We start from the raw sequence: 21,120 nt of genomic DNA, 5'->3' as shown, positions 1-21,120 counted from the left end.
CGGCTCATCAGAGCCAATACATACTAATACTGTACAGAGCGCTCGCTCCATACAGTATTGAAACAAAGTTTTATGCGAATCGACTTGGGACATTTCATCCCAAGTCGATTCGCTCATGCCTAATTGAGATACTAGAAATTAGACACAAGCAAAGTCTTCCCCCACCCTGTAGGACATTACTGTAATGAGACCTTCTTGGAATACGTACAAAAGTCTGTTTATTTAAAAGTTTTGCATTTAAGCATAAAGCATTACTAAAATTAATATATTTGATCCTCTACTGTCTTGCATCCAAGACAACTACAGCATGTTTAATGTAGGCAAGATTGTGCATTCAAAACCTTTATTTCAACACAAATTAGTTAGATGAAATGCATTTTATAGCTAAGAGTTAAGACTTTTCTTTTGCACATTATACTATAGAACAAAACTATCTGTACATGGCTAAAAAAAAGCAGCAATTCAATGTAATCTAGATCTAAAAGAAAAAAAAAAAAAAAAAAAAAAAAAAACAACTATGTATAATTTAAGACAAGACATTAAAAAAGACAACTGGACTGGATTTTTCCTACTGCAACCCATATTCCTCAGACCTACAAATGATTACTGTACATTAAAATTCTAGGTCACTCCCAAGCCGTTCAATTTCATCCAGAAGGAAGTCTATATCAGATTTTTTAGAAGCAGGGTTAGAAAACACCATGCGGAAAAAATTTGGCTTCTCCTTCAGTGGCTGGTAACTGACCATTACAGTTCCTTCCTCCATCATCTGGGCTTTTATCTTTGCAGCAACCTAAAACAAAATAAAGTATATTTAAGAGCAGCATATTTCATTCACTAGCTAGGGTTATCTAAGAATTCTGTTATGGGTTCTGCTACCACGGACCATAACTCATGGTCCATGTTAGTGGAATCCATAATAGAATTCTTAGATAACCCGAACCTTGTACTCCAAACTTGAAAACACTGGTTCGCTCTTTCCTATACATAGGTCTTCAATAGAAAAAAGCAGACAAACCCTTTAAGGCATTTGAGACTGCATGGAAGTCAAAAAGTGAAATATATTCCGGCTATAAACCAGCATAGATTTGCCTCACAGGTTAAGCCATTTCTTTAAACAGTTGCACAATTTTGGCACAGAGTTGAAGCATTTTTTGTTGCAGTTAACACCAGAAACTAGTGTAAACTACATAATGTGGGCCACTGTGTGCATCCAATGGAAACTTCTATAACTAATCCATGATATCAATAACAGCTTTCATGCTTCTGTGTAGGACTTTGATACATGCCCATATTTTTTAGTCCAAAGTAAAAAATTATCCGAATTATCTTATACCGAAATTTAGGATTTTTGGACCCCGAACATTTCTGTAAAGGTTCGGGTTCAGTGTTTCCACGCTTTTTGAAAGGCTGCAGAGCAGCCAATCAACAAGCATTTAACTGTGTGACTTTAAAAGCCATCACAGCCATGCCTACTAATGGCATGGCTGTGAATGGACAGTGCAGCATGTTACCCAGCCTCTATATAAGCTGGAGTCACGTAGCGCTGCACGCCACTCTGCTGTGTAGGGAGAGGATGCTGCTGGTGCTTTGAGGGAGAGAATAGGACAGAATCTGTTATCAGAACTCCAATTGAACTCAGCGATCTACATAGATTTAGTTGTGTGGGTGCAGTGCACAATCTTTTTACCCTGCCCTGAGCCCAGTGACAGAAAAAAAATAACTTATCCGTCTGTTAGTTAGGTGGGCGGCGGCAGCCATTTTATGCAAGCTCCGTGCACTAGCACTGCATCTGTGCTTTTGTGACATTCAAATCCAAGCTTGCAATACTGCACTAATAATCTTTTTTTTTTTTTTTTTTAAACACCCTTTTTGGGCAAAATACACTATTTTACAGCCCTATCTGCACATGTAAAATTCAAGCGTTATATACAGCTTTCATATTCTGTTAGTAAAAGAACACACTTTTTTGGCAATATCCAACATCTGGTTCCTTTGCAGGATCATTCAGTGTGCAATTTAAGCTAGAAATGCAGCCATGATTTTCTGGGTTTTTAAAAACACCCTTTATTGCAAAATACACAATTTTACAACCCATGCTGCGTCAGCATGTGTGAAATCCAAGGGTTATATACTGCTGTCATATTCAGTTATTAAACAATTTTGGGCAAAAAAAACTTTAATTGCGGCCTAGTCTGCATCTGTACTTGAGATACAACTTTTATATACTGTCGTTCTATTCGGTATTAAACCCTCATTTAGGGCAAGATCCTAAATTTGAGAAATAGGAGGAGAGCGTCAAATAAAAGGGACGTGGCCCAGGTCGTGGTGCTGCTGGTGGCGCTTCTGTTGCAGGGAGAGGACTTGGTTGATCTGTGCCAGCTACACGCACAAGTAAAACCCCTTCCTCAGGTGCGGAACCTGCAGCAGTATTTGGTCGGGCCTAATGCAGCTCTACGAATGGTGAGGCCTGAACAAAGTACAGGCAATAGTATATTGGGTTTCTGACAGTGCCTCCAGTTCCTTCACATTGTCTCCCACCCAGTCTCCTGCTGAAAGATCAGAGTTGGCACCTGCAGCCCATGTCCATCAGTCTTTCACCTCACCACCTTGCAAATCAGCCAAGCAGTCTGAGCCCCAAGTCATGTAGCAGTCTTCTGCTTTTTGATGACTGTTAGCAGGGTTTCCCAGGGCCATCCACCTATCCCTGCCCCAGAAGTGGAAGCTATTGAGTGCACCGATGCCCAACCACTTAGGTTTCAAGATGAATACATGGGAGTACCATTGCAGCACGTCTTGGATGATGACGAAACACAGGTGCCAACTGCTGGGGCTTTCGAAAGTGTGCAGACAGAAGGAAGTCAGGGGTGAAGACTGGGTGGAAGATGATGTGGAGGACGATGAGGTCCTTGACCCCACATGGAATCAAGGTCATGCGAGTGACCTATGTAGTTCAGAGGAAGAGGCGGTGGTTGTACAGAGCCACCAGCATAGCAGAAGAGGGAGCAGGGTGCAAAAGCAGAACGGCCGTCCCCTAGACAGTACGCCTGCTACTGCAGCAAGGGACCGAGCACACCAAAGTCAGCTCCAAGGAGTTCCCTGGCGTGGCAGTTCTTCAGACAATGTGCTGACGACAGGACACGAGTGGTTTGCACGCTGTGCAATCAGAGCCTGAAGCGAGGCATAAACGTTCTCAACCTGAGCACAACCTGCATGACCGGGCATTTAATTGCAAAGCACAAGCTGCAGTGGAGTAGACACCTCAAAAACCAAGAAAGGTCTCTAGCTCCTCCTGCTTTCTCTTCTGCTGCAGTCTCAGCCTCTTCATCCACCTCTGGAGTGACAGTGCCATCTGCCACCCCGCAAACAGAGAATGTGGCAGCAACACCAGCACCTGGGTCACCAAGCATCTCCACAATGTCCCACGGAAGCGTTCAGCTCTCCATCCCCCAAACACTGGAGAGGAAGAGGAAGTACCCCCCTACCCACCTGCGATACCTAGCCCTGAATGCCAGCATTTCAAAATTACTGGCCTTTGAAATGCTGTTATTCCGTCGGGTGGAGACAGAGTTTTAAAGGCCTTATGGTGATGGCTGTCCCACAGTATGTCGTGCCCAGCCACCACTACTTTTCCAGGCGAGCCATCCCTTCCCTACACAACCAAGTGGGGGACAAAATCAGGTGTGCACTGCGCAACGCCATCTGTGGCTTGGTGCGCCTCATTACGGATACGTGGACCAGTAAGCACGGTCAGGAACGTCATATCTCCATAACAGCACACTTGATAAATGCAGTGGTGGCTGGGCATGAGGCGGATAGCAGTTTGGCGCGTGTACTTCCACCACCAAGGATTGCAGGGTGCTTCTCTTTGCCTCCTGTTGCTTTCTCCTCCTACTCAGCTGCCTCATCCTGTCAGCGTAACACCTTCACCACCAACTTCAGCACAGCCAGAGGTAAACGACAGCAGGCAGTTTTAAAACGTATCTGTTTGGGGGACAAACCCCACACCGCGCAGGAGCTGTGGACTGTCCTTTAACAGACTGATGACTGGTTGGTGCCAGTGAGCCTCAAGCCTGGCCTGGTAATGTGCGATAATGGGCTAAATCTCGTAGCAGCTCTGGGACTAGCCGGTTTGACTCACATCCCTTGCCTGGCACATGTGCTGAATTTGGTGGTGCAGAGATTCCTTAAAAATTACTCCGATAGGTCAGAGCTGCTGCATAAAGTGCGGGCCGCATGTGCGTGCTTTTGGCGTTCTTACCCTGCTGCTGCTCGACAGTCAGCTCTGCAGCGCAACTTTGGCCTTTCCGCTCACTGCCTCAAATGCGACATGCTCACAAGGTGGAACTCCACCTTGCACATGCTGGCCAGACTGTGCGAGCAGCAGCAGGTCATAGTGGAGTTTCAGCTGCAGCACGCACAAGTGAGTGGCTCTGCAGAACAGCACCACTTGACCGCCAATGACTGGGCCCTCCATGAGAGACCTGTGTTCCTTCTTGCACCGTTTCGAGTACTCCACCAACATGGCCAGTGCCGATAATGCCGTTCTCAGCATTACTATCCCACTTACATGCCTCCTTGAAGAACTGCTGGTAGCGATGATGGAAGAGGATGTGGCACAGGAGGAGGAATCATTTGGTAGGGCTTCCTGCCAGTCATTCACAAGTGGCTCCCTGCACCCACAAACGCTAGGTACACAATTGTCCAGCCAGGGCACAGTTCTGGAGGATAACAAAGTGGAGGATGATCAGGAGGAGATGGAGGAGGAGGAACCTTGTTCACAGCAGGGTGGCACCCAGACCAGCTCATGGCCATCACTGGTGCGTGGCTGGGGGGGGGGGGGAATACAGACAATACACCTCCCACAGAGGACAGCTTTTTGTTGCCTCTCGGCAGCCTGGCACACATGGGCGATTACATGCTGCAGTGTCTCTGCAACGACTGCCGAGTTGCCCACATTCTAACTTGTGCCAATTGCTGGATGGCCACACTGCTGGATCCCAGTTACAAGGACAATGTACTGCCCTTGATTCTCTCACTGGAGTGTGATCGTAAGATGCGCGAGTACAACCGCATGCTGGTAGACTCGCTGCTGGTGGCATTCCAACCTGACAGTGGGGGCACAGTGGAAGCACAAGGCGAAGGCAGAGGAGGAAGAGGTTGCCAACAACCAGCACCAGCAGCTGATATGGAACGTCTTAGCAGGAGGCAGCATTTCACCAACATGGTGGAGCAGTATGTGTGCACACGCCTACACGTACTAAATAACTGGTATGCCCCCTTCAACTTCTGGGTCTCCAAATTGGGCACATGGGCCTGAGCTTACCCTTTACGCCTTGGAGGTGCTGGCCTGCCTTGCAGCTAGTGTATTATCTAAAATTGTGTTTAGCACAGCAGGGGGCGTCATCATAGACAAGACAACGTGGACAAGCTCACGTTCATTAAAATGAACCAGGCATGGATCCCACAGGACTTGTCCAAACCTTGTTCAGAATAGACATGTATACCAGCCTAAACCAGCCATTGTTATACTACAGCGCAATTGCTCATTCTTGTCTTTTGGATATTTCACTCTTTTGGAGTGTACCGAAATTAAAAAAAATAAAATATTTAAACCAAAAAAACGTGTTGGCTACCTAGTCCTCCTCCAATGCTGCTTCCACCGTCTCCCCAAACTCCTACTCCATATGGACCTCCACCTCATAAAATCAAATTTTTTTCTTTATTTGTACGTATTTTATTTCATGTCATTTCACTACTTTGTTACATTTTCGGGTAAAATTCACCAATTTTTTTGTGCAATGTACCACCGCTATACCTAGTAGACCGGTTAAAAAAATAAAAATAAAAATCACTAATTTTTCTGTTACATTTTTGGGTGAAATTCACCAATTTTTGGGTGTAATATACCCCTCCTCTACCTAGTTGACAGCTTAATAAATTTCACTAATTTTTCTGTTACATTCTTGGGTTGACATTTTACAATTTTGGACGTGAATAAACCCCTGCTCTGCATAGGTGACGGGGAATAAAATTTCTGAAATTCTTCTTTAATTGATGCGTGCCACCTCCTTTTATTTAATGCTTAAATTTTAACAAGTTGTCCCACATTTGCGCTCGATAAAAAAAAAAAAAAAAAAAAAAAAGGTTATCCATTTATCTCCCTTGAATGTGGTCTCTATTTCTCACACTCCCTCTCCGGGGTGGAACCCTGATTAGCCGCTAACCGTGATCAACATGGTAGCCACAGAAAAGAACATCGAAAGTTGACGTCACGGGGACTTGCGACATGGTGGGGCAGTATGTTTGCGCACGCCTACACGAACTGACTGATCGTTCTGCCACCTGCAACTTCTAGGTCTCCAAATTAGGCACATGGCCTGAGCTTGCCCTTTACGCCTTGGAGGTCCTGGCCTGCCTTGCAGCCAGTGTATTGTCTGAATGTGTGTGTTTAGCACGACTGGAGGGGGTTACCATATTTCCCAATGTTTTGGGGTGTACCAAAATGTAAAAAAAAAAATATAAAAAAAAAAAAAAAAAAAAAAAAAAAAGCAGTGTAGGCTACCTCCTCCTCCACCGCCGCTTCCACCTATACCGCCACATCCACTGCCTCGTCAACCTCCTACTCCATATGGACCTCGTCCTCCTAGATCAAGATATGTTTTAATTTTTATGTATTTTATATTATTTGAAGTCATTTGTTTGCAGAGCACTTGTCATGCTCTTAACCACATTTTGCTGCCATTTGCAGCCCTTTCCGTGACATTTTTGGAGCCATTTTAGTGCTCAAAAGTTCGGGTCCCCATTGACTTCAATGGGGTTTGGGGTCAAGTTTGGGTCCCGAACTCAAACTTTTTTGTGAAGTTCCGCCGAACCTGAACATCCAGGTGTCTGCTCAACTCTAATCTATACCTATAGTCCCTATGGGTCAGTGTAGTAAATTATACATTTATTTCCTATAAATAATAGTGTTGAGCAAGCATGCTCGGCCTAACTGCTGTTCGGCTCAAGCATCGCCAAGCTCGGCACATGGTGGAAGTCGGCCAAGTACCGCATGTGCTCGGGCGCCAGGTTCGAACCTTCTCTTGTCTGTAGTGGTGTCTGAATCAGTGTGTATATATACTCACAAGCACTTCCTACTTTTGCTCTTGCTAGAGATATATAGATTTTATATATATATATATATATATATATATATATATATATATATATATATATATATATATATATATATATATACACACACATACATACACACACACACACACACACACACACACACACACATACATATATATATATATATATATATATATATATATACACACATATATATATACACACATATATATATATATATATATACACACACACACACACACACACACACACTGAACTGTGAATAGTAATGCCTTCTAGTGCAATTTTTTATATTTTTTTCTCTAGTGTAATGCTTTAGTTTAAGTGTCAGTTCTTGTTCCTCTGTCCATGGCATCTAGGATTGCTCCAAACAACATTTCCTTGTATTGTACATTGTATTACATTGCATTGTACAGTGACAAAAAAAGGGTTCTTATCATCTCCCTGCACGTTTATTGGCTGCTATGCCAATAAACGTGCAGGTAAGTACTGCCATAGCCTTGTTGGTTAATGGCATTACAGTGATTGGCTGGCCGAAACACGTGATCGAGTGCTATATAGCACAAGATGACGCGTGTTCGGCTCGTTATTATTCAGGGAGAGCTGCACTTAGGAAGGGACAGATATTGTAGGGAGTGTGATCGCAATCCAATTAGTTGAAAAACATTTCAAAGACCCAAAAGTCCTTCTAATGACAATTGTGTGTGATGGCAGCAATATAATTTAGCCATATTTTTTTCCCCCATACTTTTCCTTACTTTTTCTATAGAGGGTGTCTGCAGTGACTTGTGACATCTGTGCAATATCTTGTGTGTGTCAGGGCCAGAGATAGAAAAAAAATATAAGTCAAATCTATTTTCCTTTTTCCATATACTGTGCTTGCTGTGGACTGTGACATCCACGACACATCTTGTGTGTCAAACGTGCACGTGCATTTAACATTTAATATGAAGAAGGCGAGCATTAAGGGACGGGGAAGTGGCCGTGATGCTGATTGTTCAAGCAGAGGCCATGGCCCTGGGCGCTTGGAAACTGTGCCTGCTGCCAGAGCACAAGAAGAACAGTCATCCACAATACCTAGCTTCATGTCCCAGTTTGCACGGCGTCGCAGGACAAAACTCTTGAAGTCAGACAAGTGGGAACAGGTGGTCGGTTGGATTGCAGCAGATAATGCTTCCAGTCGGTTAAGCACCAGGTGTGCCGTGCCCGCCTTACACCAACATGTGTCCCAAAATGTCACACGTGCCCTGACCAACACAGTTACTGGGAAGGTCCACTTAACCAGGGACACATAGACAAGTGCATTTGGGCAGGGACACTACATTTTCCTGACGGCACACTGGGTGAACGTTGTGGAGGCTGGGAGCCAGTTGTACCCTGGGATTGCACAGGTGCTACCGACACCAAGAATTGCAGGCCCTATGTCGATCAGGGTTTCTGCCAGAACCTACATTAGTGGCTCCAACCCCCACTTCTCCTCCACCTCTGAATGATCCGCGTGCAGCATCAGTCAGCCATCAGCCGGTAGCTGGAAGCAGCATAGCACTGCAGTGGGGAAGCGTCAACAGCCCATGCTGAAGCCAATATGCTTAGGGGACAAACAGTACACCTCCGCAGAGCTGTTACAAGGGATGAGAGACCAGACTGAGCCGTAACTTGGTGGCGGATTTGAAGCTTGGCAAGCTCAGACACATCCCATGCCTAGCCCATGTCTCAAAACCTACCCCAATTTGCTTGAGCTACTGGTGAAGGTGCACAGTGTGTGTGCACATTTCCGCAAGTCATCGACAGCTTCAGCCGGTCTGTCAATGCTGCAGCAGCACTTGAAATTGCCAGCTCACTGGCTGTTGTGTGGTGTCAGCACATGCTGGAACTCCACATTCCACATGTTGGCCAGGCTTTGTGAGCAGCAGAGGGCAGTTGTGAAATACCAACTGCTACATGGTCGCCGCATTTCCAGTCAGCTTCCAGTAATCAGAAGCGAGGAGTGGGCATGGATGTCTGACCTGAATCAACACAGATGGTGAGTGGCAATAATGCTATTATCAGCGTCACCATCCCACTTCTGTGTCTACTCAAACGCTCGCTGCTCACAATTAAGGCCGACTCTTTGCATGTGGAAGAGGTGGAAATGAGGGAAAAAGACATCACACGGGGTGATAGCTAGACCATCCTCCGTCCGTCTTCTCAGCGCAAATTGTACGATGAAGAGCAGGAGGAGGAGCAGGAGATAATTTAATCTGTTCAGCATGGGTGGGCGGAAGAGGAAGAGGATGAGGATATGGACCGGCATCCTCCTGATGATGACAGCGAAGTCTTGCCTGTTGGTACTCTGGCACACATTGCTGACTTCATGTTAGGCTGCCTTGCCCGCGACCCGCGCGTTATACGCATTTTAGACAACACAGATTACTGCGTGTTCACCCTTCTTGACCCCTGCTACAAAAATAACTTCTCATCTCATTCCTCAGGTGGAGAGGATGAGCAAAACTGTGCAATACCAGAAGGCCCTTGTTGAAAAATTGCTCCAAAAATTTCCATCTGACAACACTGGCGGCAGAGTCCGTACTTCCTTGGGCAACAGAGGAGGGGAGAAAAGGGTAACACACAGCAGTTCTAACAGAGGCAGGGCAACACTCTGCAAGGCCTGGGACAGTTTCATGACACCCCGCCAGCACCCTCACCCTGATGCACGGCCTAGTGTCACAAGGAGGGAAATGTTTTGGAAGATGGTGAAGGAGTATGTAGCAGACCAAGCTGGGCACGTGGCACGAACTGCCGCTCTACGCCTTGGAGGTGCTGGCCTGCACTACCGCCAGCGTTTTGTCTGAGCGGGTATTTAGTTCTGCTGGTGCTATTATAACATAAGCATATCCGCCTGTCAACTGAAAATGCTGACAGGTTGACCCTTATAAAAATGAACAAGGCCTGGATTGCCCCTGACTTCGACTCCACCAGAGGAAAGCGGATGAACATAAAGGCACTTTAAATGTGTTTATAGTGTGCTGAATATTCTGTATTCCCGTGCACCCCTTCACCACAAAAAAGGTATTTGGTTGAATCTTCCTTTTCTCCTCCTCAACATGTATATTCATCGCACACATATATATATATATATATATATATATATATATATATATATATATATATATATATATATTTTTTTTTTTTTTTTTACACAGGGTCCTCTCACCCGCACACCCTCACCTATAATGTTTTAGATTGTCAGCTCATCAGCAGACCCTCACCCCTAATGTTTTTGAGGGTCACCAGCAGGCCATCAATGCTACTTTTTCCGTAGATTGTGTCCGCTGCGGACAGTTAAATTATCCATGCCACATGTGCTGTGTAAAGTATGCGGAATAAAAAAAATCTTTTTAGAGGGTCAGCTCACCAGCAGGCCCTCGTATACCTATGAGATACAGTGTACCTTTGCTGTAGACGCTGCGAACAGTGTCATTACCTGTGGTACCTCTCCTGTATAACGTTTCCTCATCCTAAATACCTATGACATTCCCTGTAATTTTTTAGTACTCATTCCAATTTTTTTAGTACTCCTCTTAAGAGTCCTGTATTGTTATTTTTCGTCACTACCTCCCAGAGTCATGAGTGGGTAATTTACGCTCCCCCGCCTGCCTTTCTTGAAAGTGGTAGCCGTAGCTCAGGCTCCCTCTCCGGAAGCGAACCTTGATTCCCCGTTACCTGTGGTAGGCGCATAAAAAATAAAATAAATAAAAAATCTAAAGTTTATAGGGCAGACATCCAAATGGATCGTCGACATCACGGGGACGTGCCATTACCCAGAAGTTATCTAGAGTAAACAAAGCGGCAGCAGGCCCTTGCACATTATGTTTCAGGGGGTCAGCTCACCAGCAGGACCTCACCTACAAGTCCAGTCTCACTATTCAAGAGTCTGGTCAACACAATCCTCACCACCGGAGGTCACATAACTACTTAGCAACGAGGAGTATCGTTGGTTATCGGAATGAACCACACAAATAGTCTCAATCCACCCGCTCACAACTGCCATGCACCACCACTTACAGAATCGAGAAAGAGGTATCAATCTGTCAATCCTTTCCGTGTCTGGGACTGGTGAGGTTTACCGTGCGTAGTAAAATTAAGCAGCAGGCTCCACTCCTGGTGGTGCCATTCCGTCAATTAGTTTAAATTTCAGCTTTGCAACCATATACTCCCCCTGGAACGCAAAGAGTTTGTTTTCCCAGAAAATGCTCAGCAGGTAATGGGAATAACGCCGCCAGATAGTCTTCAAACCTGTGACTTTCATTGTTGATGAAAACATTCGTGGCAACAAATGCTTTGGCTGTGGTTCATCTTGCGCCGGTCCAAGAATTTCCTCTCTAGCAGTACAATACGGATGCCACCGGCCTTCCCTCTTAATCATGTCCCCAGTTTCGAAAATCAACAAACGTTTTGGCTGAACGTGCACTTTATATACAAGTAAATATAAAGGAAAGAATGTTTCCTAACAATTTTATCTTTGGTTTTGTGCGCATTATTGTCAGTCTGTAAAAGCGACATACTACTCAGACAACATCGCTCCCAGCAGCGTCATGGGAGTCCAAGATGCATACAGGCATTTCCATCAATTTCTGATCTTTTCATATGAACCAGGTACCCTCCCCTCTTCAGAGCAGGGGGTGACTGGTTTAATGCTCGGGTCCTCCCATTGACTTACATTATACCCGGGTGCTCGGTAGCGCACCCAAGCATCCTGATGTGTTCGGCCAGAGCACCCGAGCACTAAGGTGCTCGATCACTACTAATAAATAAGTTAAAATTAATAAAGGGAGTCTGTACCAGATAACAATTGATCATGGTGGCGACAAATACTTTGTAAGGATACTTCCACATATTGGAAACATAACTGTGCCAGAACTGATGCATGAAAGATTATAATATAGGAAGATGACACTACAATGCATTGAGACCAGTTTATAATTGATTATGGTAGTGTCCCTCAAACTTATTTTACCTTATGCAGTTTTGTATTCCATTCTTTGTCTCTTGGCATGTCCTTCAGACTGGGTGGTAGATACCAAAAACAAACATTGGTATGCTCTGGCTGAAAAAAAAAAAAGTTAAAAAGTTAAATCATGTAGTGTGTCATAGATCTAAAGTATTGCAACACATACAAGTCACTGGAAAAAAACTGTCTACAGTTAAAAAAAAAAAAAACACCCAGAGCACTTTCCGGGTATGTTCACATGGCTACAATCTGCCACTCATTCAGCATTGAAAAGCAGGAGTTTTCAGTTGCTACATCCACATCCGAAGTCGATTCACATAAAACTTAGTTCCAATACTGTATGTTCGCGAACGGGCGAACCGCCATTGACTTCAATAGGCAGGCGAATTTTAAAACCCACAGGGACTCTTTCTAGCCACAGTAGTGATGGAAAAGTTGTTTCAAGGGGACTAACACCTGGACTGTGGCATGCCGGAGGGGGATCCATGGCAGAACTCCCATGGAAAATTACATAGTTGACACAGAGTTGGATTTTAATCCATAAAGGGCATAAATCACCTAACAATCCTAATTTTTTTTTTTCAAAAATGTGGTTTAAAACATCCAGTGTGTGTATACGATCAGGTATGATGTTGTATCGATCAGGTAGTGTAAGGGTTACGCCCGCTTCACAGACATTGACAGACCAAACTCCCCTTTAAATGCACCGCAAACAGTCCATTTGCCCAACAGCAAACTTCCCATTTGCACAGGGTTGGATACCAAGCTAGCCATGTCCCGTTGATGTCATTGAAGGTTTATTCCTCCACCCAGCCACGTACAACACCAAGGGTCCTGGAAAGGTGAATTGAATTGATTTTTCGAACGGGCAGATGGTTAAAAAAAACGCTGGCTCCCTCCCTTTGTTTGAATCCACGGTCACTGTGCCGTGCAATTTACTGTCACACCCGATATGAGTGGTATTTTCTGTAGTTCTCTTCTCATCAGTTTAATCCCTGTTACGTCCCATATCAGGGTGGGATTGCCTTGTAAAAAAATTTTTTGGACCGGGTACCTTAGACTGCCTTCACAGTGACAGACCAAACTGATACACCAAACTGAATTGATTTTAGAAACCAGGAGATGGAAAAAGCAGCTTGGTCGGTCCTCTTACTCCCAAGTTGGGGCACTGCGCGTGCACGGAGCAATGTGCTGTGACACCCTATATGAGTGGTGTCTTAACTAGTACTATTCCTATCAGTTTAATCCCTGTTACGTCCCCCATCAGGGACGTGTGTCGAATTGTTTAACCATTGTCGAATTAACGAACCATTACGACATCCTGAAATAATTTAGTACTGAGCTCTGTACTTGCTTTGTATTGGAATTGATGGGGATTTTTTGTAATTGTCTGCATTATTTCTAATAAACTATTAAGAGACTTTATGATTTTTTTTTATTATATGTATTAAAAACCCATACAACTTGGGCAAAAAATAAAAATAAAAAATGTATGTTTTTTTCTATAAAAAATTATCCAGCCGATCGCTTTTATAGTCTGATCATAATGAAGCAACGGCCTTATCTGGGGTGTGGCAACATTGCCAACACACTCAGAGGTTATGATCGCTTCATTGTGATACGCAAGCCCTTTCACCACAACAAGGTACCGATCATGAAGGGGAATTGACACATGTATGTGCCTTTTTTTGTTTTGTTTTTGCAGCCACACTGCAGCACCAGAGAGGCCAGAAAAATTAGGCATGTACACATGCCTGAAAAATTTTGTATTGTTGCAGCTGCCAGCCGCCAGAAAAATTGTTGTTTTCCAGGCAGAAAGGTGACTAAAATATTGCGGCTTGAACCCTAGTTGGTGGCGGAGAATTCATGAAAGTCATCCGGTATGCAGACATAAAATACAGCAGTGTGGGGACCATTTTGAGGCCAAGGCATGTCATCAGGCCTTTTGTTAGTCAAACGTATCCCCCACTGTCAGTCCCTTCGGGATCCATGCCTCATTCAACTTAATGAAGGTGAGGTAATCAACACTTTTTTTGACCAAGGCGACTTCTTTTGTCAGCGACAATGCCTCCTGCTGCACTGAAGGTCCTTTCTGACAGGACACTTGAATCGGGGCAGGCCAGAAGTTCTATCGCAAACTGGGATAGCTCAGGCCACAGGTCAAACCTGCACACCCAGTAGTCAAGGGGTTCATCGCTCCTCAGAGTTTCGATATCTGCCGTTAAGGCGAGGTAGTCTGCTCCCTGTCGGTCGAGTCGCTCTCTAAGGCTGGATCCCGAAGGGCTGTGGCGATATGTAGGACTGAAAAAGCTCTGCATGTCCTCCATCAAAGCGTCCTGTCCTTGCCGCCGTGGTAGGAGGATTACTTTCACCTCTTCCCCAGTTAGATTCCCGTTGTGCTGTGACATCCCCCTTATAAGCTGTGTAAAGCATATTTTTAAAGTTTGGTTTTGAACTGCTGCATCCTTTCTGACAGTCGGTAATTTGGTATCATTTCCGCCACTTTCTGCTTATACCGGGGGTCTAGTAGCATGGCCACCCAGTATAGGTCGTTCTCCTTCATCCTTTTTATACGAGGGTCCCTCAACGGACATGACAGCATGAAAGACCCCATTTGCATAAGGTTGGATGCCGAGCTACTCATTTCCCGTTCCTCCTCCTCAATGATGTCATTGACGGTCTGTTCTTCCCCCCCAGCCACGTCCAACACCACGGGTCCCAGATAGGTGACAACAACGAGCACCTTGGGATGCCTGCTGTGGTTGGTCTTCATCCTCCTCAAAGCCACATTTCTCCTCTGACTCCTCTTCCTCATACTCCTCTTGCAGCGTTGCCGCAGGTCTGTCAAGCAATGATGACAAGGCTGTTTCTGGTGATGGTGACCACAACTCTTCCTCTTCACGCTCATCTACAGCATGATCCAGCACTCTTTTCAGGGCACGCTCCAGTGCCCCAACACTGTATGCCAGAGATGCCATGACTTCCTTTTCAATCACTGAGTAGAGGTTTGGGATTGCCTTTTTTTTTTTTAAACTTTGTCCTGGTACCTTCCACTGTGGTGTCCCAATAGCGACATTTTTTGACGGCCTCAGACTCCACCAGCTAGTATGGTAAAAGCTGCCTGTCATTTTTTTTTTTTAGATAAGTGGTACTATGCGTGGAAGGTACTGTGCAACCCTATACAAGTGGTGGGCAGTGGGCGCAGTACAGTCTGCGAGCGCCTGACACACACTGGTTTGCAACTGGGATTATATCAGCACCACGACCACGCTGACGACGACCCCTGCGGGGTGGCCAGCCTCTGCCTGTCATTTTTTTAGATGGGTGGTACTATGCGTGCAAGGTACTCTGCAACCATATATAAGTGGTGGGCAGTGGGCACAGTACCGTCTGTGTGGGCCTGACACACACTGGCTTGCAACTGGGATTATATCACAGAAAAATATTAAATAGATTTATTTATTTTTATCTGCAAGGTATTTGTGAGTGAGTGATACCCTGTAACGGTATGAGTGGAGGCCTAGCCAGTGGCCACAGTACAGTCTGGGGCCAGACACACACTGGCTTGCAACTGGGATTATATCACAGAAAAATATTACATAGAATTTTTTGTTTTTATCTGCAAGGTACTGTCTGTGACACCCTGTATGAATGGTGTGCACACAGTACTGTGACTGAGCCTGCAGCCTCTCACACATGGGCAGCCAGGCAACTGCTATATTATAATATATATATATATATATATATATATATATATATATATATATATATATATATACATACATACATATACACACACATATACACACACACACACTGAGGTACAGGGTCAAAGATACATGATGATGTATAGGGGGCGGACCGAACATCGTATATGTTCGCCGGCGAATAGTTCGGGACATCACTACTGATAAATGTACAGTCTAGGCATTGCCACAAATCAATATGGCACATTAAACGGTCTTCCTTTAGTCAATTATCCGAAACGCCTGGTAAATTTGGTTTGCATTATTTTTTTAGCCCAAATTCTAGCAGGTAATTTATTATTTGTCAACAGTAACATTGATGTTGTAATTGTGATAGATGGTTAATATTTTTGGGTTTAATAAATAGAATGGGAGCATAGTCAAAAGCAGGGGTCAGACTCAAGTTTTCCCATGAAGTTCTATAGGTGCTAAGTTCCCTTATTCATACAGGATCATAAGTGTGCACTTTTATTTTCTTCCTCCTATGCAGATGGCTGGAAAAAAAAAAAAAAACTTTCAGGAGAATTTGTAGCTAAACTCTGAATTGCCATTTTATGATCTTAGCTTGGGTTGATTGGCTAATACTTACTTCATCCTGGAAGACCAATTCAAAGTTATTTCTAGATTTTAGCTTCTTGTACAGGTATTCTGCATTTTCCAGACAGCTGTCAATTTGTAGCTCAAAGCCATGTGTTCCCTATAGAAAAAAATATAAGTTATCCCTCTAATAAATAATATATTTATATATTACACACACATTTATTAAGTTTTTTTAAACCTTACCAGCAGAATCTACGTGGGCCGGAATCTTACAGGGATATTGGGCTAATGCATACTCTATACCTGTGATTGACAACTTCCGGCATTCCAGCTGTGTTAAAACTACAAATCCCAAGATGTAGACTTCTTTGACTGTTCTCACATTTCCAGAGAAATGAATGGAGCTTGCTGGGAGTCTTATTTTCACCGCACAGTTGGAGTCAGTGGCGTAGGGGGGGGGGGGGGGGGACAGTTGTCCTGGGCACAAATTTTAGGGGGTGCAAGCAGGGCCGCACCGCCAATTAGGCAAAGTGAGGATCGCCCCAGCCGGCACGGCCCTGCTCACAAGTGTGGGGGTGGCAGCAGGTCACAGGGAGATTAGCACTTCCATTGTGGAAGAACTCACCCCCAGTGTCATTTGTATCGCCGTCCTCAGGACAACGATACAGATGGATGTGCTGCGGGCAAAGGACAGAGAGGCATCTCCCTTCCCCATTGCCTGCAGCCTATCAGAGGCCGATACAGGCAGCACAATGACGTCATCACGCTGCCTGAGACAGCCATACAGCGCAGGACACAGGCCGGAAGAGGCCTGCATCTCATTGCTGCCATGGAGGTAAGTATAAGTGTTTATTTTTTGTACAATACTAGCACATGATGGGGACGGGCATCTATGGGAGGCACTTCTCACTGGCACATGATAGGGGGGCACTGTGGGGGAACTTTTTACTGGCACATTATTGGGGAACTTCTTACTGGCACATTATTGGTGGGCACTATGAGGGTATTTTATACTGGCATATTATGGGGGCACTATGGAGACATTAGCTCAACTGGGGCATTAAAAGAGGGTATTTTTTTGCACTGTCACATTATAAGGAAAATTATTACTACTGGGGGGCATTATGGTGGGCTTTATTATTACTGGTTGCTAGGGGAAACATTACTACTAGTATGGGCACTATGGGAGCATTATTACTTCTTGGGCACAGTGGTGACATGTTGGGGGCACTATAGGAGCACTATTACTACCATGTGTGCTCTAGCAGAGAATTATTTCTATTGGTGGGACTTTTGGGAGCACCATTACTGTGGGGGCACCTTGGTACAGTATCAGCTTACCACAATTATTTTTGGGGGACGTTATGTTTACACTATTAGTGTCAGGGGCACTATTTGCTGGGTGCAGTAATTTTAGGGCACCGTGTGCCAATAATTATTAAAGGGCACTATCTGCACGGTGCTACTATTACCAGGGGGTTTATCTGTTTCTAAAGTATAATATTGGGGAGCACTGCAGGCAGAGTATTGGGGAAGGTAGGATGATTTGTCCAGAAGATGGGAGGATGATGCAAAAGTAGCAAGCCAAGGTTTTTTTTTTTTGTCAAACTGCAGAGACAAGAAATGGCTGAAAAATTGTGGTCTGGTCTGAAAGGAGAAGTTGAGGAGACCTTAAAAGGAGACATTACTGGATGTAAGAGGTATGTGCGCTGTATTACCCTGTATGTTCTGTAGTGATGGGAGGGTGGATATAGAATTTGGCCCACACTGTAGCAGCCTGGCCCCAGACTTCAGGTCACACTGTGCGTGTTCTGAATTCTGGTACATTCTACTACATTATCTGTACACAGAGTTATCACCGTGTTATCTGTGGTTTTACATAGGACTGCAGGTGATAGCTACTACATTATCTGTAAAAAAAAAAAAAAAACTGGGCGTGGTCACAGGTTGGGGGGGGCGCAATACTTGGCTTACCCTAGGTGCTGGCAACCCACGCTACGCAACTGGCTGGAGTGCCAGAGGTTAGCCACCACTGCTCTATAATACAACATCTTTGTGAAAGATTATAATTTACACACATACCAATGGTTTTACATCATACATAACAGACTTTCCTGCGAACTAGGCCTTCTATGCTGCAACCCTCAGGTTACATGTCAATAGAGAGCTAGTCTTTCTTTAAGGCCTCTTTCACACTACAGTGGGTTTCTTTTCCATTTACGGGACGTTTTTGCGTTCCGTATTCGGAACCATTCATTTCAATGGTTCCGCAAAAAAAAAAAAAAAATTTACTCCATATGCATTCCGTTTCCGTATTTCAGTTTTTTCCGTTTCGTTGAAAGATAGAACATGTCCTATTATTGCCCGCAAACCATATTCCGTGGCTCCATTAAAGTCAATGGGTCCGCAAAAAAAAAAAAAAAGGGAACACATACGGACCGTATGTCTTCCGTATCCGTTCCGTTTTTGCGGAACCATCTATTGAAAATGTTATGCCCAGCCCAATTTTTTCTATGCAATTACTGTATACTGTATATGCCATACGGAAAAACGGAACGGCAAAACAGAACAGAAAGGGAAACACAACGGAAACAAAAAACGGAACAACGGATTCGTGAAAAAAAACAGACCGCAAAATACTGAAAAAGCCATACAGTCGTGTGAAAGAGGCCTTAAAGATAACTTACCTTTGCTTTCCACATGAGCCAAAGTTTAAAAGCATCCACATGTCTGCCACACTGGATGGTCTTGTCTCCTGTATCATAGCTTACATCATATTGTTTGTCTGGTTGAAAAAGGTAATTGGCACACAACTCATTGCAAGCTTGCAAGAGTCCCTGAAAAGAGAAAGAAAACCAAGCTATTTGAGGGGGAAAAAAAAACAAAAACAAAAACACAGATGTGAAAAAGCTGCAGTTCTTATTAACAAAAGCTAATAGAGAAGTAAAAAAAAAAAATTTCAAAGCTCCATGAGTATTTGCCGTTGTGTGGTGAAGTGAGAAAATTACAGCCCGTTTTGTGTATTCATTTCCTTTTGATTTATTTGATCTAACAGTATGTCATACAGAAAAGTGCCAGGCCCTGCACATGGGAATGGCAGAGGCCTAAATGTTGCAGCAGAGTAAGGGGCCGTGGCAGTAGGGGTTGCAGCGAGAAGCCCGAGCTCCCGGTGTCATCTAGAAGTCATTTCTTGACCAGCAACCCAGCGGTACTTGAATGGTTGACTCATTTCTGTTTTGGATCCACTCCATTTTTTTTTTTCTTTGCATTAGCATCACTGATTGATTACCGACCAAATGCTGACCGAGTGAAGGCGGATGCTCCACAGACCGGATCCGTTTTTTGGAGGTTATTGTTCTGACGGATCAGAGGAAGGACAAAATAATCAGTGACGTCAACACAAACTTACTGCTGACACCCTCTCCACCCTCGGGGGGGGGGGGGGGGGCTCTACTTCTATACGCGTTTAATAGAACAGGTTCTGTAGACATCTATGTGGAATCAGCTGATGACGGTGTAAAAGGAGTGTGCTTCTTCTCAGCGCTAACATCGACCTGTAAGGATGAGTTCATACTTGAGTTATTTGGTCAGTTTTGGCCCCATGACTGCCCAAATAAGTGAAGTGTGCAGTGATTCTAAGAGCGACACCGGTCATCTGCATGTTATAGGGACTCACAGTATTTCACTACCAAAGCAGATTCCCTATGCATGTTACTGCAAGGCACAGTGTTCTACATCTACACCACTATAAAGGCTCTCTGCAGCCCAGAAATAGCAGTTTAACTAAATTCGCCATGAATATATTTGGATCGAACCACATTTTTTCAAAAAAATTCAGCCAACCTGCAAATCAAATTTTTGAAAAATTTGCTCCTCTAGTTACAACCAACCTGCAATCCAGCATCTGTTTGGCAGTGCTTACATACTACAGTCCTGCGGTCCGGGCCACCATAAAAGTCGCCACTTTTTTTTTTTATACTGTGCAAGTATGACCACCGCTGCTGGATCGCAGGGTGGTCATAACCATTGAAACAAGCAGTGTATCATGTGCTGAAAAAAAATGAATCGATCCAGCAAAAGAAAGCAATATGGACAATAACAATTCATTAGTAAGTGCCTTGTATTAACTGAATCTACATGATAAATGCTATTTGCTGAACTGAGACAACCCCTTTAAGGAAGCAGTCTCATAAGTGATTGACAGCTACCTCTGTATGCACAGTCATCTAGGGAAGGCTGTCCATCATTAATAGGACCGCCTCCTTGATGTAAAAGCCCAAAATGAGAATAAAAAAAATATAATAAACAAATATACACGTTTGGCATTATTACACAGTCAGTGTTCGGTCAGTGATTTTCATCAGCAGACTCAGACTGGCCCACAAGGGTACAGGTGAATACCCGGTGGGCCCCTAGTCTCCCACCCCCTGCACAAGTGGCACATAACACAGTAGACTTACTGCACTACATACATATATTCAATGTACAGCACCTCAACCAGCCGATGTTAATATTTTTTTAAAAATTGATAGATTAAAAGAAACTCCCCAGGTTATTATTATAAACACTACCAGAGCTGTGATGACTTCTAGGTATAGAGGAAAGCTAGCAGTATCCTCTTTTCCCTAGGACTTACCTTCTCAAAGTTGCTGCGGGGACCCCCCATATTCAATCATCTGGTAGCATTCTGCTGCTTTGAGCAGG

The 21,120-nt window shown here is 44.3% G+C and overlaps 1 protein-coding gene across 1 annotated transcript in view; it reads right to left on the bottom strand.

Annotated features, from left to right (window-relative positions):
- Positions 1–476: 476 nt before the first annotated feature.
- The window catches only part of LOC122937880 (glutamate decarboxylase 1-like), a 215,543-nt gene continuing 194,899 nt past the window's right edge, over positions 477–21,120 (bottom strand). Inside the window, exons 12-15 of the mRNA XM_044293041.1 lie at positions 19,104–19,253; positions 16,466–16,573; positions 12,137–12,226; positions 477–793 (exon numbers count right to left, since the gene is read on the bottom strand). Of these exons, the coding sequence (XP_044148976.1) occupies positions 614–793; positions 12,137–12,226; positions 16,466–16,573; positions 19,104–19,253 (528 nt within the window). The 3' untranslated portion in view covers positions 477–613. The remainder of the gene's footprint in view (positions 794–12,136; positions 12,227–16,465; positions 16,574–19,103; positions 19,254–21,120) is intronic.

The sequence above is a fragment of the Bufo gargarizans genome, chromosome 5, assembly GCF_014858855.1.
Source record: "Bufo gargarizans isolate SCDJY-AF-19 chromosome 5, ASM1485885v1, whole genome shotgun sequence".
Taxonomy (NCBI): domain Eukaryota; kingdom Metazoa; phylum Chordata; class Amphibia; order Anura; family Bufonidae; genus Bufo; species Bufo gargarizans.
The sequence above is the reverse complement of the archived record's forward strand: the minus strand, read 5'-3'. Positions and strand labels throughout refer to the sequence as shown.